Source organism: Oncorhynchus mykiss, chromosome 19, assembly GCF_057628025.1.
Source record: "Oncorhynchus mykiss isolate SJ-2025 chromosome 19, ASM5762802v1, whole genome shotgun sequence".
NCBI classification, from domain to species: Eukaryota; Metazoa; Chordata; class Actinopteri; order Salmoniformes; family Salmonidae; genus Oncorhynchus; species Oncorhynchus mykiss.
Window position 1 is genome coordinate 26005572 of NC_143040.1, and position 27135 is coordinate 26032706.

General features: G+C 52.3%; 1 protein-coding gene across 1 annotated transcript; it reads right to left on the minus strand.

Moving 5' to 3' along the window:
• Positions 1–248: 248 nt before the first annotated feature.
• On the minus strand, positions 249–26779 carry zdhhc5a (zinc finger DHHC-type palmitoyltransferase 5a). The gene is given in 19 exon segments (XM_090210617.1): positions 249–2609; positions 3607–4646; positions 8753–8865; positions 9198–9318; positions 16466–16513; positions 16515–16593; positions 17278–17369; positions 19500–19541; positions 19543–19606; positions 19954–20076; positions 20078–20123; positions 20737–20782; positions 20784–20815; positions 20818–20898; positions 23450–23470; positions 23473–23541; positions 23544–23563; positions 26551–26649; positions 26651–26779. Coding segments are annotated over 19 exon segments (2421 nt in total). The 5' UTR covers positions 26707–26779; the 3' UTR covers positions 249–2380.
• Between the last annotated feature and the right edge of the window lie 356 nt (positions 26780–27135).

Consider the following 27135-nt stretch of genomic DNA (forward strand, 5'->3'; position numbering starts at 1 on the left):
ACTGACTGACGTAAACACCACAATCAATCTCTGTCCCCTCTATATCTTGTGTGGAAGAAATGTTGTGAGGTGCATGAAAATCTACTGTAACTGAGTCATCTTAACTGACCGATTTAAGTAACCTTACATTATCTTTTCATAGCCGGTGTGGAAACCTTCGGTTCTACTCACATGTGTAGCAAGTAGCCTGTGTTCTGCATTACCAGACATAAGAAACTTCAACTACAAGCAGAACAAAGCACACTGCCTTTGGTTTTAAATACTTTATTACCAATGCTCAAACACACACTCACAGACGCACACGCCCACACACACAGCTATATAGTACATATCTTTTTATTTATTTTTATTTCAAAACACCCAAGTCCCGGGCTCGTACTTGTCTAAACATCTGCAAGGGCATTGGCTGTTCCTGATGGCAGTCAAACGTCTTTGCCTTATTGGGCGACGTGCTCTTTTAGTCCTAGCCCATTTAGTTTCATTCTACTCTCCTGACTGGTCAAACAAACTGTCGGTTTATAGCAATGCCCTGTAAATTGTCCTAAAAATCTTGCAAAGGAAAGTAAAAAATAAATATAAAAAGGATGTTACTGACTTTTTTTTCAGCTGTCCATCTCATTGGTTTAACCGTTAACGAATAAAAGAGTAGGCTGAAATGAATCTCTTGCTCTCTACGGATTGGTCACGGCAAAGCATGTGATCCTCGCTAGTTTCCAGATAGGTCAGCTAGTGGCAACCGGAGACGTCATTATCTGGACCAATAAAACGAAACATTGGTTGTGTGTGTTATGGCTCCCTATTCCTTATAGGTCCTGGTCAAAAGTGGTGCACTATATAGTGAATAGGGTGCCATTTCAGACAAATTATTACAAAGCTCAGAAGTAAACAACCAGAAGGTACAACGATAACTTGTCTCTGAAATATGCCCCACGAGAAGTCGAGTGGTTTACTGTGTATCAAAGGACTTTAAAATGCTACATGGCCTTTTATCATATACATTGGTTCCCATTAGCTGAACCATATAACAATTGTCCAGCTACTCTCTTTGGCGGGAAGACTCAAAACCCAGCCTCTGATTGGCTGGTGCAGCCATCAATACAACTGAGCCGCGCTCTAGCGCTAAAATCGGAACTAGGAAACTGACATTTTCGACTTGCTAACTAACTGGTTAAACGCGGCACTTGTTAGCCAGTTAGAAATGTCCAAGTTCCGACTAGAACATGAACACGGCAACAGTTTTCCCCTGTTTTGGTTACAATTCTGAAATTAACTCAAACCAGAAAAACCCCTTTCAGGCCATTCAAAAAAATATTGATCTTATCAACAGCTATATATATATAGAGAGAGAGAAATTCATATAAAATAACATTTTGAAATTAAATATGTAAAATAAAAAAAATAAAAAACACTTATCTTCTTGATTTTCAAGGCCATTGCTCTAAAGTTTGTTTAGAAAAGGCCGCTCCATCTTTAAAGTACAGACCCAGCGATATATATATTTTTTAACCATTCCATTGGTCCTTAAGTGAAATCTCCACCCACCCGGGGCACTGAGCCGGGCAAAACGAACTCTACCAATGACCCTGCCGTCTACTACAGTTTAGCATCTCCATTTCTGATTGGTCGAGAGAGAATGGCAGCGAGATCACTAGCCAATCACATTGGTCAATAGTGGCCGGAGCGTGCCACTGTAACCTTTAAATGCCACTGATTGGAGGAAATCACCATAAATTCCAAACCATATAATTCTGTACAGAGAATGAATCATTACACATTTATGAATGAATGAAAGTACATTTCTTTTCTTTAAAAAAAAGGACTTTACACAGGCAGCCCAATTAAGATTTATTTTGCTCAATCAGATCCTTTTACATCAGCTCTTTTTCAGAGCTGATCTGATTGGTAAAAAAAAAAAAGATCAGAATCCAGCTGCCTGTGTAAACGCAGCCATATTGATCTTCCTTGTTTTATCCAATAAAAGGCAAACCCAGTCATAACTGTCACTCAATCATTCCCACAGAGTTCAACCCGTCCAGAAATTGGTGGATTGTCAAAGAGTCCCGCCTCTTAAGGGGTATAATTGGATCTCTTGGCCCATACGCCCACCATGTCATAATGGTGCATTGTGTTCTTGAATGTGACTGGTTAAACAACTTCCTCCCGATTAGTTCTGTAGTTCCTTGACTGGAGGTCTCTGAATGAGAGAGGAAGTCCGGAGTCCATCGCATTTGGAAGAAGAGCAACTTTTAAAACGTCTGTTCATTAAAAGCTTTCCTCTCTCCTGAAGGGCCCGAGAGGCAGAAATATCATCAGTCCATCTCTGACCCCTCCTTCACCTCCAACGCCTGACACCATTAGTCGGAGTGGCCGCCCGTCAAACTCAGACTGAAATCTCATAAGTGGTCCCGCCGACGCCCGTCACCTTCTTCACCCCGCCCCCCAGCTTGTGGGCGGGGCTCTGGGTGTTTCCAGGGCTGGGATAGGCCTGTCCGGGGCGAGTGGACATGCTGATTGGGTGAGAGGGGGAGGAAGGGGTGGAGCCTGAGGAGGAAAGGGAGGACCTGGGCTGCCCGTTCGTCCGGCTGAGCAACTTCATCTGAATCTCATCCCTGGATAGAGAGAACGAGAGATGGGAGGGAAAGAAGGATTAGTTAAGACGTTGGAGAGAAAGAGCACACACTCGTAGTGTGTGTACTAAATGGCACCCTATCCCCTATATAGTGTACTACTTTTCACCAGGGCCCCCCAAAAATGCCTCTATTCACTATAGGGAATAGTGTGCCATTGTGGAAGCATTCATAATCAATCGATAGGATATGTCCACATCATGCAGGGGTGACCAAGGGCTGGTACATTACAGGTGTCGTCCACTGTAATCCTATAGTCAAACAGAGGGACTTCATGCTGGACAACGGTAACACACACACACACACACACACGGAGGAGGATGAAACACATCCACAACTACATCGATAACACAACCGCGATCAATGAAAGACAAAATGCACTTTGAGACGAAAGAAAACATGGACTGCCTGCATCCCTCGGTTCCCTAAATGCTGCGCCTTTGGACCAGAAACTGGTCAACGGTAGTACACCATATAGGGAATAGCAAGTCATTACATAACATGTCATGTATTGTGACACAGCAACATGTTTCGTGGCAGAGACCTGGACAGTCTTTACACCCGTCACATAACAAAGGGAACCAGGACAGGTGATGGGGAGAGGCAAGGGACAGACAACGACTAAATGGAACAACTGCAGTAGCTGGAAACAGACCGTTTCCGAGACAAAACGGGCGCGTACCAAATGGCAACATATTCCCTATAGAGTGCACTACTTCTCACCAGAGCCGCGGTCAAAAATAGTGCACTCCATAGGGAATAGGGTGCCATTTAGAACTGAAAAAGAAAGAAAAGAAACAGAAGCAGTGAAGAGAAGACGCACCGACTCTACAGACGAGTGGAAAACAGACGAGGGGGGGGGGAAGAGGTAAAGGAACTCACAGGAGCCTGGGAGGAGGAGGAAGAAGAGGAGGAAGAGAAGGAGGAGAAGGAGGCAGCGGGCTGCAGTCAGTCAGTGAAGAGCAGAGCCGTTACTCACTTAGGTGCCTGGATCCCGCCCCCCCCTCCCCCTCCCCCTCCGGCCGACGCCTTGCGCACCATCCGGTACTGCATCTCCGCCGCCGCCGCCGAAGAGTACGACAGAGACTTCCCCAGCGGCGGGGGGTGGGGGGAGCGCGGGGGGTGTGTGGAGGGGGCCAGGGGGGTGTCCGTGGACCGGGTGCGATACGGGTAGTGGTGGGGGGCGGCCGAGTCGGACAGGAGCGGGGGCCGGGAGAAGCGGGGGGGTCTGGAGCTATGGCTGCTGTGGTGGTGGTGGTGGTGGTGGTGTGGGTGGGGGGGTTGGGGGGCCGCGGAGGAGGGAGGGGGCTGAGAGTGGTGGGAGTGGGAGTGCGATTCCTGGAGGAGTCGCTCCCTCTCAGGGGGAGGCGGGGGGGAGGAGGAGGAGGAGGCGCGGAGATAGTGAGCGCGGTGTGGGGAGGAAAGGAGGGCTACGGAAGAGGCGGAGGGCTGGTGGAGCTCTGCGTCTCTCTGCTGGCTGAGTTGGGCCGACAGGTAGGGGGAGGAGTAGCCCAGGACGGGGGGCGGGGCGGGGGTACGGTGGCGCCCAGGCGACATGTCGGGTGCGGCTGACTCAAAGTCGGGGCTCTCGGAGGGCGTGAGCAGGCTGTCATACGATAGGCTGCCGTTGCGCGGAGGAGGCGTCTGATTGGCCAGGCTCTTGTAGCTCGTGGAGGTCGTAGCCTCGGAGATGTGGGCCGCATTGTGGGCGGAGCCAGAACGCACGCTGGAAGAACGGGAAGCCCCTCCCCCTCCACTGGAAGATAGAACCGTTGGGTCTGAAAAGGAGGGGTAGGAACGTCCCCCTAGGGAGTAACCGGGGATACCGCCACCCCCTGACCCTGGTGCCCCCCCTACTGACCCCCCTCCTCCGGGTCTGTCTCCACCTCCTCCCAATCCTCCTCCCCCTCTCTCCCCTGGGGCCTCTCTCCCATCCAGGCTGGGTTCAGAGCGGAAGCCAGGCTGCTGGCTGGACTGGAGCAGAGAAGACGACTCCTTTAGACTGTCCCCTCGACTCATCTGGTGGGGAGAGAGAGAGAGGGAGGGGAAGAGAGACGGAGAGAGAGAGAGGCCCAGAGAGAGAGACAGACAGAGAGAGAGAGACACAGAGAGAGACACAGAGAGAGACAGAGAGAGACACAGAGAGAGAGACAGAGAGCGAGAGAGAGAGAGAGACAGAGAGAGAGACACACAGAGAGAGAGACAGAGAGAGAGAGACAGAGAGAGAGAGAGGGAGAGAGAGATGGAGAGAGAGGGAGAGAGGGAGAGAGAGAGAGAGGCCCAGAGAGAGAGAGAGAGACACAGAAAGAGAGACACAGAGAGAGAGAGAGAGACACAGAGACACAGAGAGAGACACAGGGAGAGACACAGAGAGAGACACAGCGAGAGAGACAGAGAGCGAGAGAGAGAGAGACACACAGCGAGAGAGACAGAGAGAGAGAGACAGAGAGAGAGAGAGAGAGAGAGAGAGAGATGGAGAGAGAGGGAGAGAGGGAGAGAGAGAGAGAGAGAGTGAGGTGGAGGGAGAGATGAAGAGAAAGAAGAGCCAGAGAGGAAGAGGGAGGGGGAAAAAAGAGGGAGAGAAGATAAGTCGTGTTAACTCTTTCCTTGTCATTGAATCCCACACTGGAAAGTGGAATGAGAATTGGATGTCCAAATGTACAGACAGCACTAGGCCACTACCAATAAAACCACAGTGGGGAAAAACCAGGTCGAACGAGGGAACAACTCTTTCAGACCAGATGCATGGGCTTCACTATTCACTACACACAAGGGGTCTGCAAGGGGGAAGAATATAGGGGCCTAGAGCTTTTAGAATGCCCACGTGGCTTCTGTTACAGTATGTTGTCTTTACAACACACAGGACAGAAAATTAAACACACACACACACACACACACACACACAGTATATGTAGCCAGGTGGCTGTGGGATGGGGGGGCGACATGTGTGCCCAGTGAAACAACAAGCTTGTGTCTCAAATGGCACCCTAGTCCACATTTAGTGCACTACTTTTGATCAGGGCTCTGAGGGGGGGGGGCACCTGATAAAGAGCTCCTGACACATGGGGGCTGTTTCCCAAATGGCACCCTACCCCCTACCTAGTGCACTATTTATGACCAGAGCCATACCAGGGGACCTGGTCAAAAAGTAGTGCACTTTATAAGGCAGGGATGGTATTCGCAATTGCAGGTGGGTATGCGCACCTATACAACCCCCAAAACATTATAGTAGCCCCCCTTGGCAGCAGCTAAGCTTGCGCAATTCTACCACAGGTGGTTGGTGGCATCCTTAATTCGGGAGGACGGGCTCATGTTAATGGCAGGAGCGGGAAATCAGTGGAACAGTATCAAATACATCAAACACATGGTTTGCCATTCCATTGGCTCCGTTCCAGACAGCATTATGAGCCGTCCTCCCCTCAGCAGCCTCCACTGAATTCTACACATTTTGCAATGGGGCAGAGAGTAGTTTTTTTGCAATTGAATAACTCATTTCATACAATTCTACTCATTTTGCCATGAGGCGTAGAGGAATGTTTGCACTTTTTAATATGATATCGAATTCGACCATGATAACAAGTTTAGATAGCTGGCTGCTATACAAACTTAGCAATCTGAATTTTTTTTTGGACTGACTATCAGTAACTGACACAACAAGAGAAAAACTGCTGATGCACGACCAAATTACGATACAGCACCTTGTGTATTCTACTATTCTAACTCTCAACAGTAAGTTGAGACCCAGACTGAGTCCCATCTCAAAAAAAAAAAAAAAAAATTGTTTTGCTGGTCCCTTCAAAAGGCCTGCTGAGGCCAGTTGCCCATCCCTGTTATAGGGTGTCATTTGGGATGGTTGTTGTTGTACTGAGCCTAAAGGAGGCTTGTGAGGCTCTGCCTGTTCGACTGTGCACCTTGATGCCCTCTTGTGGAGAAAACGTCAAACAGCAACTGGGCCATTGACAGTCCACTGTGTGATACGGCCGGTTGTGACACAGCCCGGGATCGAACCAGGGTCTGTAGCGACGCCTCCAGCACTGAGATGCAGTGCCTTAAACCACTGCGCCACCCGGGATTCCAGAATTGATGTAAGTGAATTATGGTCAGATTGTGTGACGTATAGGAAACACACCATACATGGGAAATAGGACAAATACAATGTGTTACAATGTGTTAATTAACTACCACAGTGTCTCCTGACCCCTCCTGTCTCAGCCTCCAGTATTTATGCTGCAGTAGTTTATGTGTCGGGGGGCTAGGGTCAGTCTGTTATATCTGGAGTACTTCTCCTGTCTTATCTGGTGTCCTGTGTCAATTTAAGTATGCTCTCTCTAATTCTCTCTTTCTTTCTCTCTCTCGGAGGACCTGAGCCCTAGGACCATGCCTCAGGACTACCTGGCATGATGACTCCTTGCTGTCCCCAGTCCACCTGGCCGTGCTGTTGCTCCAGTTTCAACTGTTCTGCCTGTGGCTATGGAATCCTGACCTGTTCACCGAACGTGCTACCTGTCCCAGACCTGCTGTTTTCAACTCTCTAGAGACAGCAGGAGTGGTAGAGATACTCTTAATGATCGGCTATGAAAAGCCAACTAACATTTACTCCTGAGGTGCTGACATGTTGCACCCTCGACAACCACTGTGATTATTATTATTTGACCATGCTGGTCATTTATGAACATTTTAACATCTTGGCCATGTTCTGTTATAATCTCCACCCGGCACAGCCAGAAGAGGACTGGCCACCCCTCATAGCCTGGTTCCTCTCTAGGTTTCTTCCTAGGTTCTGGCCTTTCTAGGGAGTTTTTCCTAGACACTGTGCTTCTCCACCTGCATTGCTTGCTGTTTGGGGGTTTTAGGCTGGGTTTCTGTACACCACTTTGATATATCAGCTGACGTAAGAAGGGATTTATAAATCAATTTGATTTGATACCACAAAATCTTTCTACAAGGAGAAATTGCTCGGGGAGAATCTCTTCTGCAACGGCGTGGGGAGAGGTACAGGCTAAAAGATGACACACAAGGTTGGGTAACAAGACATAAGAAAAGACATTCAAAATAAATACAAAATAAATAAAATAAAAAATACTCCTGCATTCACTTACTGATACTGTTCAACTGAAAGCCACTGAGTAACCAATCAAAAGGCGGGAAAAGAAGCCACAAGTAAAAACAGAGACGCATGAACAAATCAGAACAAATCAAAACGATTAAAGACAGACAGGTACGCAGCCAATGAGAACCCTGATATGTGAAATATTAAGCAGAGTCAGAGAGAACAGTGTGTGTGTGTGTGTGTGTTACCGGAGTAGAGAGAACAGTGTGTGTGTGTTACCGGAGTAGTTTGACATGGATCATACCTCACACAGCACGCACATACTCTTTCAGACACATACAAACACTCTCACACGTAATCACACAGAGACACACACACACTCTCATACGTAATCACACAGAGACACACACACTCTCACACGTAATCACACAGAGACACACACACACTCTCACACGTAATCACACAGAGAAACACACACACACTCTCACATGTAATAAGAGACACACACACACACTCTCACACAGAGACACACACACACACTCACATGTAATCACACAGAGACACACACACACGCACACGTAATCACACAGAGACACTCACACACACACTCTCACACAGAGACACACACTCTCACACGTAATCACACAGAGACACACACACACTCTCACACGTAATCACACACACACACGTAATCACACAGAGACACACACACACTCACACGTAATCAAACAGAGACACACACACTCTCACACGTAATCACACAGACACACACTCTCACGCGTAATCACACAGAGACACACACACACTCTCACACGTAATCACACAGAGACACACACACACACACACACGTAATCACACAGAAACACACACACACTCTCACACGTAATCACACAGCGACACACACACTCTCACACGTAATCACACAGACACAAACACACGTAATCACAGACGCACACACACTCTCACACATAATCACACAGAGACACACACACACACACACACACTCTCTCACACGTAATCACACAGAGACACACAAGCTAGCTGGTTGGCATTAAGACAGTGGGTGTTTTGTTACCTGGTTGGCGTAGGCATGAGTGAGGGCAGTGTGGTTCTTTCCCGGGCTGCTATAGGTCGGCCTGTACTTATACATGGTGGGTGTGGGCGGGGCTTTGCTCAGAAGACTACTCTCTGTGGAGAGAGGGAGAGGAAAAGAGCGAGAGCCTTAAATAAATTCACTCGGGGTACGTCATTGTTATCGTACGTAAACTTAGCTGGCAAAAATGAAATGTAAGTTGACTGATAGCACACTGTCATTCACAGCAACAGCCTGGGCCGTGTTCATTAGGCACCAAACGGAAGATGACAAACGGAAACAGAGAGGGACTACCTGAACTTGTCCCAACCGAAAACGCTTGTTTACCTTCTCCGTTGTGAAACGTTTCCCTACACTGAGTAGTAATGAACACAACTCTGGTGAACTGAGCGTGTGTTTCAATGCGAGTGTGTGTTTGTGTACGTACCCTCTGTGTGTTGTTCCTGGTGGCCTCTGGACAGGCCGGGGTACCTGAGCTCTGGTTTGGGGGGAGGAGGAGGCTCCGCATCACACGACTGACTCTCCATCATCTCCAGACTGCTTTTAGACTGAGTGAGATAGAGGGAGAGAGAGAGAGGGTGGGAGACGGAGAGAGGGTGGGAGACAGAGAGAGAGAGGGTGAGAGAGTGGGAGAGAGGGAGAGAGAGAGGGTGGGAGAGAGAGAGAGAGGGTGGGAGAGAGAGAGGGCAGGAGAGAGAGAGAGAGGGTGGGAGAGAGAGAGAGAGGGTGGGAGAGAGAGAGAGAGGGTGGGCGAGAGAGAAAGGGTGGGCGAGAGAGAGAGAGGGTGGAAGAGAGAGAGAGAGAGAGAGAGGGGGGGAGAGAGATGGAGAGAGAGATGGGGAGGGTGGGAGAGAGGGAGACGGAGAGAGAGAGAGAGAGAGAGGGTGGGAGAGAGAGAGAGGGTGGGAGAGAGAGAGAGAGGGTGGGAGAGAGGGAGAGAGAGGAAGGATGGGAGAGAGATGGAGAGAGAGGAAGGGTGGGAGAGAGATGGAGAGAGGGTGGGAGAGAGAGAGAGAGAGAGGGTGGGAGCGAGAGAGACGGAGAGAGAGAGAGGGTGGGAGAGAGGGAGAGAGAGAGAGAGAGAGAGAGAGAGGGTGGGTGGGAGAGAGAGGGGGAGGGTGGGAGAGAGAGACGGAGAGAGAGGGAGGGTGGGAGAGAGAGCGAGAGAGGGTGGGAGAGAGAGACGGAGAGAGAGCGACGGAGAGAGAGGGTGAGAGAGACGGAGAGAGAGAGAGGGTGGGAGAGAGAGAGGGAGAGAGAGAGGGTGGGAGAGAGGGAGAGAGAGAGAGCGAGAGAGAGAGGGTGGGAGAGAGAGAGAGAGGGTGGGAGAGAGAGAGAGGGAGAGAGAGAGTGGGAGAGAGAGAGAGTGGGGAGAGAGAGAGAGAGAGAGAGAGGGTGGGAGAGAGAGAGAGGGGGTGGGAGAGAGAGAGAGGGGGTGGGAGAGAGAGAGAGGGTGGGAGAGAGACGGAGAGAGAGAGGGTGAGAGAGAGACGGAGAGAGAGAGAGGGTGGGAGAGAGAGAGGGAGAGAGGGTGGGAGAGAGGGAGAGAGAGACGGAGAGAGAGAGGGTGGGAGAGAGGGGGTGGGAGAGAGAGAGAGGGGGTGGGAGAGAGAGAGAGGGTGGGAGAGAGAGAGAGGGTGGGAGAGAGACGGAGAGAGAGAGGGTGAGAGAGAGACGGAGAGAGAGAGAGGGTGGGAGAGAGAGAGGGAGAGAGGGTGGGAGAGAGGGAGAGAGAGACGGAGAGAGAGAGGGTGGGAGAGAGGGAGAGAGAGAGAGCGAGAGAGAGAGGGTGGGAGAGAGAGAGAGAGGGTGGGAGAGAGAGAGAGAGGGTGGGAGAGAGAGAGAGAGAGAGAGGGTGGGAGAGAGAGAGATAGGGGAGAGAGAGAGAGCGAGAGAGAGAGAGAGAGTGGGAGAGAGAGAGTGGGAGAGAGAGAGAGAGTGGGAGAGAGAGAGAGAGGGTGGGAGAGAGAGAGAGAGGGTGGGAGAGAGAGAGAGAGGGTGGGAGAGAGAGAGAGATAGAGAGAGGGTGGGAGAGAGAGAGAGGGTGGGAGAGAGAGAGGGGGTGGGTGGGAGAGAGGGGTGGGTGGGAGAGAGAGAGGGTGGGAGAGAGAGAGAGAGGGTGGAGAGAGAGAGAGAGAGAGGGTGGGAGAGAGAGAGAGAGATAGGGGAGAGAGAGCGAGAGAGAGAGGGTGGGAGAGAGAGAGACGGAGAGAGAGAGGGTGGGAGAGAGGGAGAGACGGAGAGAGAGAGCGAGAGAGAGAGAGCGAGAGGGTGGAGAGAGAGAGAGGGTGGGAGAGAGAGAGAGGTGGGAGAGAGAGAGAGAGAGGGTGGGAGAGAGAGAAAGAGAGATAGGGGAGAGAGCGAGAGAGAGATAGGGGAGAGAGAGAGAGCGAGCGAGAGAGGGTGGGAGAGAGAGAGAGGGTGGGAGAGAGAGAGAGAGAGAGAGTGGGAGAGAGAGAGAGAGAGAGAGTGGGGGAGAGAGAGAGAGGGTGGGAGAGAGAGAGAGATGGAGAGAGAGGGTGGGAGAGAGAGAGAGGGTGGGAGAGAGAGAGAGGATGGGAGAGGGAGAGAGAGGGTGGGAGAGAGAGAGGGTGGGAGAGGGAGAGAGAGGGTGGGAGAGAGAGAGAGGGTGGGAGAGAGGGTGGGAGAGAGGGTGGGAGAGACGGAGAGAGAGAGAGGGTGGGAGAGAGAGGGAGGGTGGGAGAGAGAGACGGAGAGAGAGGGAGGGTGGGAGAGAGAAGGAGAGAGAGGGAGGGTGGGAGAGAGAAGGAGAGAGAGGGAGGGTGGGAGAGAGAAGGAGAGAGAGGGAGGGTGGGAGAGAGACGGAGAGAGAGGGAGGGTGGGAGAGAGAGACGGAGAGAGGGTGGGAGAGAGGGAGAGAGAGAGACGGAGAGAGAGAGACGGAGAGAGAGGGAGGGTGGGAGAGAGAGAGATGAGGAGAGAGAGGGGGAGGGTGGGAGAGAAAGACGAGAGAGAGGGAGGGTGGGAGAGAGACGGAGAGAGAGGGAGGGTGGGAGAGAGAGACGGAGAGAGAGAGAGAGAGAGAGGGAGAGAGAGGGAGGGTGAGAGAGAGACGGAGAGAGAGAGGGTGAGAGAGAGGGAGAGAGGGTGGGAGAGAGGGAGAGAGAGAGAGAGAGAGGTTGGGAGAGAGGGAGAGAGAGAGGGTGGGAGAGACGGAGAGAGGGTGGGAGAGAGAGAGAGAGAGAGAGACGGAGAGAGAGAGACGGAGAGAGAGGGAGGGTGGGAGAGAGAGAGATGGAGAGAGAGACAGAGAGAGAGGGAGGGTGGGAGAGAGAGACGAGAGAGAGGGAGGGTGGGAGAGAGACGAGAGAGAGGGAGGGTGGGAGAGAGACGGAGAGAGAGAGACGGAGAGAGAGGGAGGGTGGGAGAGAGAGAGATGAGGAGAGAGAGGGGGAGGGTGGGAGAGAGAGAGAGGGAGAGAGAGGGAGGGTGGGAGAGAGACGGAGAGAGAGGGAGGGTGGGAGAGAGAGACGAGAGAGAGAGAGAGAGAGAGGGAGAGAGAGGGAGGGTGAGAGAGAGACGGAGAGAGAGAGGGTGAGAGAGAGGGAGAGAGAGAGAGAGGGTGGGAGAGAGGGAGAGAGAGAGAGAGGGTGGGAGAGGGAGAGAGAGGTTGGGAGAGAGGGAGAGAGAGAGGGTGGGAGAGAGAGAGAGGGTGGGAGAGAGAGAGGGGGTGGGTGGGAGAGAGAGGGTGGGTGGGAGAGAGAGAGGGTGGGAGAGAGAGAGAGAGGGTGGGAGAGAGAGAGAGAGAGAGGGTGGGAGAGAGAGAGAGAGATAGGGGAGAGAGAGCGAGAGAGAGAGGGTGGGAGAGAGAGAGACGGAGAGAGAGAGGGTGGGAGAGAGGGAGAGACGGAGAGAGAGAGCGAGAGAGAGAGGGTGGGTGAGAGAGCGAGAGGGTGGGAGAGAGAGAGAGGGTGGGAGAGAGAGAGAGGGTGGGAGAGAGAGAGAGGGTGGGAGAGAGAGAGAGAGAGGGTGGGAGAAAGAAAAAGAGAGATAGGGGAGAGAGAGAGAGCGAGAGAGAGATAGGGGAGAGAGAGAGCGGGAGAGAGAGAGAGGGTGGAGAGAGAGAGAGAGAGTGGGAGAGAGAGAGAGAGAGTGGGGAGAGAGAGAGAGTGGGAGAGAGAGAGAGGGTGGGAGAGAGAGAGAGATGGAGAGAGAGGGTGGGAGAGAGAGAGAGGGGTGGGGAGAGAGAGAGAGGGTGGGAGAGAGAGAGAGGGTGGGAGAGGGAGAGAGAGGGTGGGAGAGAGAGAGGGTGGGAGAGGGAGAGAGAGGGTGGGAGAGGGAGAGAGAGGGTGGGGAGACGGAGAGAGAGAGAGGGTGGGAGAGAGAGGGAGAGAGAGAGGGTGGGTGAGAGAGGGAGGGTGGGAGAGAGACGAGAGAGAGGGAGGGTGGGAGAGAGAGACGGAGAGAGAGGGAGGGTGGGAGAGAGACGGAGAGAGAGGGAGGGTGGGAGAGAGAGAGAGAGACGGAGAGAGAGAGAGGGTGGGAGAGAGAGAGACGGAGAGAGAGAGGGGGAGGGTGGGAGAGAGAGACGGAGAGAGAGGGAGGGTGGGAGAGAGAGACGGAGAGAGAGGGAGGGTGGGAGAGAGAAGGAGAGAGAGGGAGGGTGGGAGAGAAAAGGAGAGAGAGGGAGGGTGGGAGAGAGACGGAGAGAGAGGGAGGGTGGGAGAGAGAGACGGAGAGAGGGTGGGAGAGAGGGAGAGAGAGAGACGGAGAGAGAGAGAGACGGAGAGAGAGGGAGGGTGGGAGAGAGAGAGATGAGGAGAGAGAGGGGGAGGGTGGGAGAGAGAGACGAGAGAGAGGGAGGGTGGGAGAGAGACGAGAGAGAGGGAGGGTGGGAGAGAGAGAGAGAGAGAGGAGAGAGAGGGAGGGTGAGAGAGAGACGGAGAGAGAGAGGGTGAGAGAGAGGGAGAGAGAGAGAGGGTGGGAGAGAGGGAGAGAGAGAGAGAGGGTGGGAGAGGGAGAGACAGAGGTTGGGAGAGAGGGAGAGAGAGAGGGTGGGAGAGAGAGAGAGGGTGGGAGAGAGAGAGAGAGAGGGTGGGAGAGAGAGAGAGAGAGAGGGTGGGAGAGAGAGAAAGAGAGGGTGGGAGAGAGAGAAAGAGAGATAGGGGAGAGCGAGAGAGCGAGAGAGAGAGGGTGGGAGAGAGAGAGAGGGTGGGAGAGAGAGAGAGAGAGTGGGAGAGAGAGAGAGAGAGTGGGAGAGAGAGAGTGGGAGAGAGAGGAGAGGGTGGGAGAGAGAGAGAGATGGAGAGAGAGGGTGGGAGAGAGAGAGAGGGTGGGAGAGAGAGAGAGGGTGGGAGAGGGAGAGAGGGTGGGAGAGGGAGAGAGAGGGTGGGAGAGAGAGAGAGGATGGGAGAGAGGTGGGAGAGACGGAGAGAGAGAGAGAGGGTGGGAGAGAGAGGGAGAGAGAGAGGGTGGGAGAGAGAGGGAGGGTGGGAGAGAGAGAGACGGAGAGAGAGAGGGGGAGGGTGGAGAGAGAGACGAGAGAGAGGGAGGGTAGGGGAGAGAGAGACGGGGAGAGAGAGGGAGGGTGGAGAGAGACGGAGAGAGAGGGAGGGTGGGAGAGAGAGAGAGAGAGACGGAGGGTGGGAGAGAGAGAGAGAGACGGAGAGAGAGAGGAGGTGGAGAGAGAGAGACGGAGAGAGAGAGGGGGAGGGGTGGGGAGAGAGAGACGGAGAGAGAGGGAGGGTGGGAGAGAGAGACGGAGAGAGAGGGAGGGTGGGGAGAGAGAAGGAGAGAGAGGGAGGGTGGGAGAGAGAAGGAGAGAGAGGGAGGGTGGAGAGAGACGGAGAGAGAGGGAGGGTGGGAGAGAGAGATGAGGAGAGAGAGGGGAGGTGGGAGAGAGAGACGAGAGAGAGGGGAGGGTGGGAGAGAGAGACGGAGAGAGAGGGAGAGGGTGGGAGAGAGAGACGGAGAGAGAGAGAGAGAGAGAGAGGGAAAGATAGGGAGGGTGAGAGAGAGAGACGGAGAGAGAGAGGGAGAGAGAGAGGGAGAGAGAGAGAGAGAGGGTGGGAGAGAGGGAGAGAGAGAGGGTGGGAGAGGGAGAGAGAGAGGTTGGGAGAGAGGGAGAGAGAGGGTGGGAGAGACGGAGAGAGGGTGGGAGAGAGAGAGAGAGAGAGACGGAGAGAGAGAGACGGAGAGAGAGGGAGGGTGGGAGAGAGAGACGAGAGAGAGGGAGGGTGGGGGAGAGAGACGAGAGAGAGGGAGGGTGGGGAGAGAGACGGAGAGAGAGGAGGTGGGAAAGAGAGAGACGGAGAGAGAGAGAGAGAGGAGAGAGGGAGGGTGAGAGAGAGACGGGAGAGAGAGAGGGTGTAGAGAGAGGGGGTGGGAGAGAGGGAGAGAGAGAGAGGGTGGAGAGAGGGGGAGAGAGAGAGGGTGGGAGAGGGAGAGAGAGGTGGGAGAGAGAGAGGAAGAGAGAGAGGGTGGGAGAGAGGGAGAGAGAGAGGGTGGGAGAGAGACGGAGAGAGAGGGTGGGGAGAGAGGGAGAGAGAGAGACGGAGAGAGAGGGTGGGAGAGAGGGAGAGACAGAGAGAGAGAGAGAGAGGTGGGAGAGGAGAGACGGAGAGAGAGAGAGACGGAGAGAGGATGGGAGAGAGGGAGAGAGAGAGACGCAAAGAGAGAGAGAGAGAGAGAGAGAGGGTGGAGAGGGAGAGAGAGACGGAGAGAGAGAGGGTGGGAGAGAGAGAGACGGAGAGAGAGAGAGGGTGGGAAGAGAGAGACGGAGAGAGAGAGAGGGTGGAGAGAGAGACGGAGAGAGAGCGAACGGAGAGAGAGAGAGAGAGAGAGAGGTGGGAGAGAGAGACGGAGAGAGAGACAAGAGAGAGAGAGGGAGAGAGGGAGAGAGAGAGACGGAGAGAGGGAGAGAGAGAGACGGAGAGAGAGAGAGAGGGTGGGAGAGAGGGAGAGAGAGAGACGGAGAGAGAGAGGGTGGAGAGAGGGAGAGAGAGACGGAGAGAGAGAGAGGGTGGGAGAGAGAGACGGAGAGAGAGCGACGGAGAGAGAGAGAGGGTGGGAGAGAGAGAGAGAGACAGAGAGAGAGAGAGAGGGAGAGAGAGACGAGAGAGAGAGAGGGTGGAGAGAGGGAGAGAGAGACGGAGAGAGAGAGAGGGTGGAAGAAGACGGAGAGAGAGAGAGGGTGGGAGAGACGGAGAGAGAGAGAGAGAGGTGGGGAGAGACGGAGTGAGAGAGAGACAGAGAGAGGGTGGGGGAGAGAGGGAGACGGAGAGAGAGACGGAGAGAGAGAGAGGGTGGGAGAGAGAGACGGAGAGAGAACGACGGAGAGAGAGAGAAGGTGGGAGAGAGAGAGAGAGACGGAGAGAGAGAGAGGGTGGAGAGAGAGAGACGGAGAGAGAGGAGAGGGTGGGAGAGAGAGGAGAGAGAGACGGAGAGAGAGAGAGGGTGGGAGAGACGGAGAGAGAGAGAGGGTGGGAGAGACGGAGAGAGAGGGTGGGAGAGAAGGAGAGAGAGAGAGAGGGTGGGAGAGAAGGAGAGAGAGAGAGGGTGGGTGGGAGAGACAGAGAGAGAGTGACATTTAATAGAATAAATGTCAAAGTCTATAGAGACCAGTGCCGTGGCAACTGGAGAGCATTAACCATTGACAATACTGAGAGCAAGGATGAGCAATGTGTGTGTGTGTGTGTGTGTGTGTGTGCGCGTATGGGTCTTTGTGCGTCATACCCGGTGGAGGTCTCCATGAGAACCGCTGTCGAGGACCTTAGCGGCCAGCCTGGGTCTCTGTGAGCTGTGGCCGGAGGAACGGAGGCTGGACAACCACACCGCTAGGCTTCTTCTTCCTCCCCAGGTAACTGATGAAGACCACATCGGATCGTATTATTAAAAGGAAGAGGAGGAGAGTGAAGAGGGTCCCCGATGGAGAGGGACAGGAGGGAGAAAGGGCAGTAAAAGAGAAGGAACGGACGAGGGAGAGCAAAGAAGCACCTGAGGATGAAGAAGACCCATAGAGATAGACAGAGGCCTCATCTTTGTATCTGTGCCAATATGGCGCCTGTGACAGCATCTCCATTTAAAAGTAGTCACTTTTCTTATTTAGTATATGGAAGAAAAAAAAAAACAGAAAGATAATATCTGTGATTTTTCGCCACCTGCAATGTCAGAGTCCTGAACCAAACTCGTATCATTCAGTTATGGTGGCCATGAGACGGCAGTGTTCTAGCTTAAACCCATTTCCAAACAAAGGCAGACAACTTGAAAAAGACAATGCTCTGGTCATTGGCTGATTGCTCCCGACCCAGAGGAATCCCACCCAGTTGACTACTGTAAAAAGTCGGAGTCCAACCTAAATGTCCACCTAGAGTCCTCTATCCAGCTCTATGAGGAACCCAGTCTCGGGCGTCAATCAAACCCCTAATAGCATATAGGGATGACTGCAGCTCAAACACACTGTTTGAACGGATAGTAGTACAACCAGATGTACACTATTAGCATACTGTAAATCCATAGACAACGATGAGCACAAGAGGGAGAGAGACCTGGGGGCTTGGGAGCTGCAGAGCACGTGAGAAACGTTCTTCCAACAGCCATTAGTGAAAGGGTTCATCCCTCCCCTAAACTTCCCCGTCACCTGGGGAGGAAAGAGAGAGAGAGAGAGAGAGAGAGAGAGAGAGAGAGAGAGAGAGAGAGAGAGAGAGAGAGAGAGAGAGACAGGAGGGAGAAAGAGAGAAAGGAGAGAAAGAGACAGGGTGAGAGGGAAGAGATAGGAGGGAGAGAAGAGAAAGAGAAACAGGAGGGAGAGAGAGAGAGAGAGAGAGAGAGAGGGAAAGAGAAAGGAGAGAGAAAGAGACAGGGGGAGAGAGGGAGAGAACAGGAGGGAGAGAGAAAGAGACAGGAGGGAGAGAGAGAGAGAGAGAGAGAGAGGGAAGAGACAGGAGGGAGAGAGAAAGAGACAGGAGGGAGAGAGACAGGAAGAGAAAAGGAGATAGAGAGAAAGAGACAGGAGGGAGAGAGAGACAGGAGAGAAAAGGAGATAGAGAGAGAGAGAAACAGGGAGGGAGAGAGACAGGGAGAAGAAAGGAGATAGAGAGAGAGAGAAAGAGACAGGAGGGAGAGAGAGACAGGGAGAGAAATGAGATAGAGAGAAAGAGACAGGAGGAGTAAGAAGACAGGAGAGAAAGGGAGATAAGAGAGAAAGATGACAGAATATTTAAAAAAGGGTTATCTATTTTCCTCAATAATATCATCCATTCATCAACACTCAGATATTAAAAGGTATTACATAGCCTTTTAGTTAAAAATACAATGGGGAGAGAGGGAGGGAGGGGTGAGGGAGAGGAGGAGAGAAAGGATCATTCTCTCTCCTCTTTATGAGATGATGATCCGTACATCTGCATTCAGGAAGGGATGAAGGGAGCACAGGATGGAGGGGAGGGGTAGTGGAGGGGGCATGTTATTCGGAGGATTATCGTGGCGCCGTTGTAGAGATGAAATGTTTTGGGCCTTTAGCAGAAAATCCGTCACACAAACGCATACTACGGGTTCAGTTCTCAGACAGCAACAAAAGAGGTGCGCGCAGGACAATCCCTGCCAGATAACAAGGTGTGACTGTTGGACGGGCTGGTCCGAGGGAGTGTTGGATCTGACGCAAACAAGGGGTCCTACGCATCTTCAAAGGAGAAGGGGCACGAGAGTCAATGGCCCGTTGTGTCCTGTGTGCATGGCCAGAATAACGTTGTTTTGGTTTTGATCTCGGTCTTTGTTTTCCAGGGGATGAGCATATCTCTCATGATTTCTGTGACTACAGTGGAATCTTTGCAATTGCAGGGTCAATTCTAGTCCAGGGGGCTGCCAGATTTGGGTCCAGCCTCTTGGCAACTAAGACACTTTGAAAAAGGGACAGTTATACCTGGGTGTGTGAGTTATACTGTTCATTAAGGATTTGTACCCGGTGTGTGTGTGTGTGTGTGTTATACTTGTTCGTTGAGGTCTTCCTCGGTGTGTGTGTGTTGTACTGTTTGTTGTGGTTTGTCCCTGGGTGTGTGTGTGTGTGTGTGTTGTACCTGTTCGTTGGTGGTTCTCCCCGGTGTGTGTGTGTGTTGTACCTGTTCGTTGGGCCGCCCGGTGTGTGTGTGTGTGTGTTGTACCTGTTCGTTGGTGTTTCTCCCCCGGTGTGTGTGTGTGTTGTACCTGTTTGTTGTGGTTCTCCCCGGTGTGTGTGTGTGTGTGTGCTGTACCTGTTCGTTGGGTTCCCCCCCTGGTGTGTGTGTGTGTGTGTGCTGTACCTGTTCGTTGGTGGTTTTCCCCGGTGTGTGTGTGGTTGTACCTGTTCGTTGGTGGTGTCCTCCCGGTGTGTGTGTGTGTCTGACCTGTTCGTTGGCCCTCGGTGTGTGTGTGTGTTGTACCTGTTTGTTGGCTCTCCCCCGGTGTGTGTGTGTGTGTTGTACCTGTTCGTTGGGCTCTCTGTGTGTGTGTGTGCTGTACGGTTCGTTGGGTTTTCTCTGTGTGTGTGTGTGTGTGTTACCTGTTCGTTGCTCCCCGGTGTGTGGTGGGCGTGTGTACCTGTTCGTTGGTGGTCTTCCCCTGGTGTGTGTGTGCTGTACCTGTTCGTTGGTGGTTTTCCCTGGTGTGTGTGCGCCTACCTGTTTGTCTGTCTTCTCTGTGTGTGTGTGCTGTACCTGTTTGTTTGGTGGTTCTCCCCCGGTGTGTGTGTGTGCTGTACCTGTTCGTCTGTGGTTCTCGGTGTGTGTGTGTGCTGTACCTGTTCGTTGGTGGTTCTCCCCCGGGCCACCAGTACCATGTGGGGAGCCAGTGAGACCAGCCACCGGGATGAGACAGAAGAGACCAGCCACACACATCACTGCCATACTGAGAGACCAGGGGTTAGGAGGTAACAGAGACGCCAAATAACACACTCACCGTGCGCTGTTGGATGGTACCTATTCCTTACATAGTGCATGACGTTTTGACCAGCACTCATTCGGGACACAGGCATAGACTCCCGAAGAAAAAAGTGTTGAACTAAATACTTGTGAGACGCACGCCGCCCGACAGACGGAAACCCAGGAATCTACCGCCCCAAAAAACACACACATGAACCAAACTACACACCCAACCGCACACACTCTCACAACAAAACACACACACACTAACCCTCACCCCCGACGCCCAGACTCGTGGCTTGTCGGACATCCCAACACCTATGTACAGGATACGTGACGGCAGAGTGGACCGTGTCCAGCTGCTGTGTGTGGTAGAGGACGTAGAGCAGGCCGAAGCCAAACACCCCCATGATGTGGACCGTCAGGGACAGCAGGAACAGGAAGAAGTGGCGGTAGTCTCCGGCCGATACAGTTGTTCACCCACGTGCAGTGGTGGTCGAGTCCTGGAGGAGGGGAGAGAGGGATGGGGGACAGGAGCAAAAAGGGCGAGTTAGAGCCATTTGAGAAAATGGAAAGGGACAATGTGAGATTTGGTTGTTATATGTGAAACACTCACAGTAGAAGTCTACTTCTACTGTTTGTGCCCAGTACGCCGTGCTCAGCTTTTACTTGGAGAGGATGAGAGCTTTGCGCCAGAGCGGCCCAACTTTGTTCGGGGCGCCCCCCTCCCCCTGCAAGGGTGGTCGCCTCTCTGGTCTCATAGGATAGTGGAGGCTATTATATTGACCTTAGATAACAGTGGGTTGAATCCCTGGGGCGGGGGCCTGAGGGTCCATTCCACCACAGGTTTGTTCAAAGGCATCTCTAAGAGCTGGGCTTCCTGCAGAGAACTACCTTCCTGTAGGTTTTCACACCACTTGTAACTAACCTGATTTAGCCTCTCAACCAGGTACTTATTCAAATCAGGTGTGCTAGATTAGGGTTGCAGTGAAAAGCTACAGGACGATAGCTCTCCCGGGAACAGTGTTGGAGAGCCCTGCTTTAGAGGATACGTGATGTTCCACCCGTCCAGCTGCATGTTGATGTGAGATGGTGTGTGTGTGTGTGTGTGTGTGCGTACCTCCACACAGTTGTCACACACAGAGCAGTGTGAGCAGCGGGGGCGGTCTGTAGAAGCGGCAGGTGGAACACCATTCATCCTGACCTGGATGCCCCGGATCTCCACCGTCTTATAGAGCGGAGCGCGGAAATCATCCTCCTTGTCCTCATCCTCATCCGCTGGAGAACATAATACTGTTAATAAACTAGCTTGTACACACACCCTTACTTAGATCAGCATGAACAGACACCCTTACTTAGATCAGCATGAACAGACACCCTTACTTAGATCAGCACTAACACACCCCCTTACTTAGATCAGCATGAACACAGCACCCTTACTTAGATCAGCATGAACACACACCCTTACTCACTCCAGCATGAACACACACCCTTACTTAGATCAGCATGAACACACACCCTTACTTAGATCAGCATGAACACACCCCCTTACTTAGATCATACATGAACACACACCCTTACTTAGATCAGCACGACACACACCCTTACTTAGATCAGCATGAACACACACCCTTACTTAGATCAGCATGAACACACCCCCTTACTTAGATCAGCACTAACAGACACCCCTTACTAGATTCAGCACTAACACACCCCCTTACTTAGATCAGCATGAACACATCCCCTTACTTAGATCAGCATGAACAGACACCCTTACTTAGATTATACATCAACACCCCACCTCATGATATTTAGCATGAACACCCCCCCCCCCCCACCTTACTAGATCAGCATACGCACCCCCCCACCTTACTAGATCAGCAGGAACCCCCCCCCATCTTACTAGATCAGCATGAACACCCCCCCTTACTAGGTCAGCATGAACACCCCCCCCTTACTAGATCAGCATGACATCCCACCCCCCCCTTACTAGAACAGCACGATAACACCCCCCCCCCTCTACGAGATAAGCATAAACACCTTCCCTTACTAGATCAGCATAAACACCCCCCCTTACTAGATCAGCATAAACACCCCCCCTTACTAGATCAGTATAAACACCCCCTCTACTAGATCAGCATGAACACCCCCCCTTATGAGAACAGCCACCTCCTCATACTAAGTATAAGCAGTTCCCCAGTTATCATAACACCTCCTCAACCATATTGTATAGCACCTCCACAAGAATCACAACCCCGCCCACCACACGCACTCCCCACGCACACACACACACTCCCACTCACACGCACACACTCCCCACACACACACACACACCTCCCCACGTATACGCACACACACACGCACTCACTCACACATATATATACACACACACCCCCACCACACACGCACACACCACCCCACACACACACACCCCCCACACATTCACACACACTCCCTCACTCACACACACACACATCACGCACACGCACACACACCCCCACCCATATTCATACCAACATCTCCTTCAACTAGATTCAGGATCATTATATGGCGGTTATCCACGATACGCACATCTCCCCACTGAATCAGGCACTACATCTCCCTTCATCAGACACGATCAACACCCCCCACCAGCATATCGGCACCACACCCCCCCCCCACTCACACGCACACCTCCCTTTACTATATCAGGCACACCTCCCCCACTCCATCCACACACCCCCCCCCCACCATATCAGTCCATACACCTCCCCTCAACAGAATCACTACCTGCCACAGATCAAACACACACCTCCTCAACTGAGTTCAGGCACACCAGATTCCTCTTTACTCACACACCACCACCCCCAGCAACGTCACATGCCCACCACCCACACTCCCTCACACACCACCCCTCACGTGTCCACCACCTTCCCATTAGTATAAATCATGTATATTAACTTATACGTATGTTACACCACCCCCAGTATTGAACAGGCACACACGTGCACACACGCACATCTCTGTCTATAGACGGGCACATCTCTATAAATACGTACACACACACATCTCACACACACACATCCCACACCTCCATGTATTCACCACCCCCACGAGACTGACACTACACCTCCCCTGATCAAACACGGACACACCATCTTCCTCATCAATTGAGGCAGGACACCACCACCTCATGAAATCAGGTCACCCTCCCCCACCAGATCAGGACACCACCACCCCCACCCACTCTACCATCCACACCACCCCCCTTACTAGATCAGCACGAACACCACCCCCCTTACTAGATCAGCATGAACACCCCCCCTTACTAGATCAGCATAAACACCCCCCCTTACTAGATCAGCATAAACACCCCCCCCTTACTAATATCTACTTTAGTACACCCCCCCTTACTAGATCAGCATGAACACCCCCTCACTAGATCAGCATGCACACCCCCTCTACTAGATCAGCATGACATCCCACCAGATATCAGCACGAATATCTTCCCCCTTACTAGATCAGCACAAACATCCCCCCTTTACTAGATCAGCACGACACTCCCCCTTATGAGATCAGCATCAATATTCCCCCTTATGAGTATTAGCACGAACACCCCCCCTCTAGACTAGATCAGATTAACACCCCCCCCTTACTAGATCAGCATGAGATCCCTCCCCCCTTACTAAATATCAGCACGAACATCCCCTCTTACTAGATCAAGTGGCTCCTATATATACCCTTACTCAATATTATCATGAACAACCCCCCCCCCCCCCCAGTAGAAACAGTAATATAGGGAGTTTGCAGGGAGCATGAGATGTTGTTTTTATCTGTGCAACACACACACCTCTGGGCATGCCCGGGTCATGAAGGTGGCCATGCAGAAGTTGGCCAGGACAAACAGGAAGGTGACACCGTTGTAGATCGGCATCAGAACCAACTGTCCGACAACCATGGACACCTGAAAGAGAGAGGGAGGGAGAAAGAGAGGGAATTAAGTTAGATCAATTGTCTTTATTTATAACAAGAAGCACAGTGTTTTTGACAGGGAGGGCAGTGGCACTACAGGAGCAAAAACTGTCAACAGTATATGTTTAGGAAGAGCTTGTCTCATTGCCATGGGAACGGGGTGACCCACATATGGGGACCACATGTTGCATAGACAACGGCTCAACACCCTGAAACACAGGGAGAGAGACAGAGAGAGATAGTTCATGCTAGATTTAGCCAAGACTGCGCATTTGTCTTAGTGAATAAAGCACTTTCTGATTGAACCGAGTTGAGCAAATTCAGAGGAAGACGGATTGAAAGAAAGAATATGAGAGAGAGAGAGAGAGAGAGAGAGAGAGAGAGAGAGAGAGAATGACAGCTCTTTATTAAGGGTGACAGATGTGGCTCATTTTCCCTCTATTCCAGCATGGTGGTGGTTGTTGTTGTAATCTGGAGCAGAGATATGACCTGACAGGCCGCTCCATACACACTGACAGGAGACGACCTACACCTGCCTACGAGCTCCACACACACCCTGACGTTGATCTGTCCTGTCTATCCTACTCTGCACTACTACTGTCACACACTCAACTGTGTGTGAAGTACTAAAAGAAAGAGAGAGTGCTGAGGAGCATGTTGAGTAGAGAGAGAGCTGAGGAGCATGTTGAGTAGGGAGAGAGCTGAGGAAGCATGTTGAGTAGGGAGAGAGCTGAGGAGGGATGTCGATAGAGAGCGAGAGAGCTGAGGAGCAAGTTGAGTAGGGAGTAGCTGAGGAGCATGTTGAGTAGAGAGAGAGCTGAGGAGCATGTTGAGTAGAGAGAGAAAAAGAGAGAGAATTGAGGAGCATGTTGAGTAGAGAGAGCTGAGGAGCATGTTGAGTAGGGAGAGAGCTGAGGAGCATGTTGAGTAGAGAGAGAGCTGAGGAGCATGTTGAGTAGGGAGAGAGGGCTGAGGAGCATGTTGAATAGGGAGAGAGCTGAGGAGCATGTTGGGTAGAGAGAGAGAAAGAGAGCTGAGGAGCATGTTGAGTAGGGAGAGAGTTGAAGAGCATGTTGAGTAGAGAGAGAAAAAGCTGAGGAGCATGTTGAGTAGAGAGAGAGCTGAGGAGCATGTTGAGTAGAGAGAGAGCTGAGGAGCATGTTGAGTAGAGAGAGAGAAAGAGAGAGAGCTGAGGAGCATGTTGAGTAGGGAAAGAGCTGAAGAGCATGTTGAGTAGAGAGAGAGAAAGCTGAGGAGCATGTTGAGTAGAGAGAGAGCTGAGGAGCATGTTGAGTAGGGAGAGAGAGAGAGAGCTGAGGAGCATGTTGAATAGAGAGAGAGAGAAAGAGAGAGCTGAGGAACATTTTGAGTAGAGAGAGCTGAGGAGCATGTTGAGTAGGGAGAGAGCTGAGGAGCATGTTGAGAAGAGAGAGCTGAGGAGCATGTTGAGTAGAGAGAGAAAAAGAGAGAGCTGAGGAGCATGTTGAGTAGAGAGAGCTGAGGAACATGTTGAGTAGAGAGGGCTGAGGAACATGTTGAGTAGGGAGAGAGCTGAGGAGCATGTTGAGTAGGGAGAGAGCTGAGGAGCATGTTGAGTAGGGAGAGAGCTGAGGAGCATGTTGAGTAGGGAGAGAGCTGAGGAGCATGTTGAGTAGAGAGAGAGCTGAGGAGCATGTTGAGTAGAGAGAGAGAAAGAGAGAGAGCTGAGGAGCATGTTGAGTAGGGAAAGAGCTGAAGAGCATGTTGAGTAGAGAGAGAGAAAGCTGAGGAGCATGTTGAGTAGAGAGAGAGAGAGAGAGCTGAGGAGCATGTTGAATAGAGAGAGAGAAAGAGAGAGCTGAGGAACATTTTGAGTAGAGAGAGCTGAGGAGCATGTTGAGTAGGGAGAGAGCTGAGGAGCATGTTGAGTAGAGAGAGCTGAGGAGCATGTTGAGTAGAGAGAGAAAAAGAGAGAGCTGAGGAGCATGTTGAGTAGAGAGAGCTGAGGAACATGTTGAGTAGAGAGGGCTGAGGAACATGTTGAGTAGGGAGAGAGCTGAGGAGCATGTTGAGTAGGGAGAGAGCTGAGGAGCATGTTGAGTAGGGAGAGAGCTGAGGAGCATATTGAGTAGGGAGAGAGCTGAGGAGCATATTGAGTAGGGAGAGGGCTGAGGTGCATGTTGGGTAGAGAGAGAGAGAGAGAGCTGAGGAGCATGTTGAGTAGAGAGAGAGAAAGAGAGAGTTGAGGAGCATGTTGAGTTGAGAGAGCTGAGGAGCATGTTGAGTAGGGAGAGAGCTGAGGAGCATGTTGAGTAGAGAGAGAGCTGTGGAGCATGTTGAGTAGAGAGCTGAGGAGCATGTTGAGTAGAGAGAGAGCTGAGGAGCATGTTGAGTAGAGAGAGAGAGAGAGCTGAGGAGCATGTTGAGTAGAGAGAGCGAGAGCTGAGGAGCATGTTGAGTAGAGAGAGAGAGAGCTGAGGAGAATGTTGAGTAGAGAGAGAGCTGAGGAGCATGTTGAGTAGAGAGAGGGAGCTGAGGAGCATGTTGAGTAGAGAGAGAGAGAGCTGAGGAGCATGTTGAATAGAGAGAGAGCTGAGGAGCATGTTGAGTAGAGAGAGGAGTGTGTGTGAGTGTCAGGAGTATGTGTGTCTTTACGTCTGACGTTGCTCTGCTCTGTCCCATTGCCAGGGGTTAACTGACTGTGCACTACTCCATAACTGTCACATTACAGGCAGGCGGTTGGTAGGGGACTGCTGTGTCCGAATTGATGTGCATGTGAGTGTGTCTTTCTTGAAAGGCAGAGAACTCCACCAAGTGAGGGTGTGTGTGTGGTGATAAGTGTTTATGTAAAGGTGTTTGAGGAGACGGTCTTGTGTGTGTGTGTGACTTGTGTAGGACGTGTTCACGCCATGCGTTTGAGCATCTGTGTATGACGTGTGTATATGACGTGTGTGCGTGTGTCCTGGAGGGGGGGGGGGGGGGCGGTATGGGTGTACTCACGTGAAGCAGAAGAAGAGTGTGGTGGATCCCACCAGGAAGGCCGTCGCCGCCGACACGGGCACGTAGCGGGACGGGCGAAGTGGCCGGGATGGGGAGGCGGGTATGGGGGGGCGAGGGGAGGCCACCTGCACCCCCACTCTTACTGCTGCCCGGCATCACACAGGGGGAGAGGGGAGGGGGGCTATAATGCCTTTGATTACTCAGGGAGGGGGGGGGGGGGGAACGGTGGAATTACCCCACCCAGGGAGGGTGGGGATGAGGGGGTAGGGAGGATTTGTTCGGGGTGTGTGGATGGAGGGATTATAGATAAAGAGGGAGGGAGAGATTAAGAGAAAGAGCACAGAGAGAGAGAGAGAGAGAGAGAGGGAGAGAGGGAGAGACAGAGGGATTGAAGTGGTTAGAGAGGGAGGTAGAGGAGTCCCCTTCTCAATCGGACCATGACGAGAGAGGGGGAGTGAAAAGAAAGAAGGGGTAGATTGGCCCCTCCCTAAACCGCGTGTTCAATAAAACAACTCTGTCCCTTTGCTTGAAGTTGTTTGACGTCTATTCAACTTGACCGTTGGCCTCGTCTAAGGAGGTGGTAAG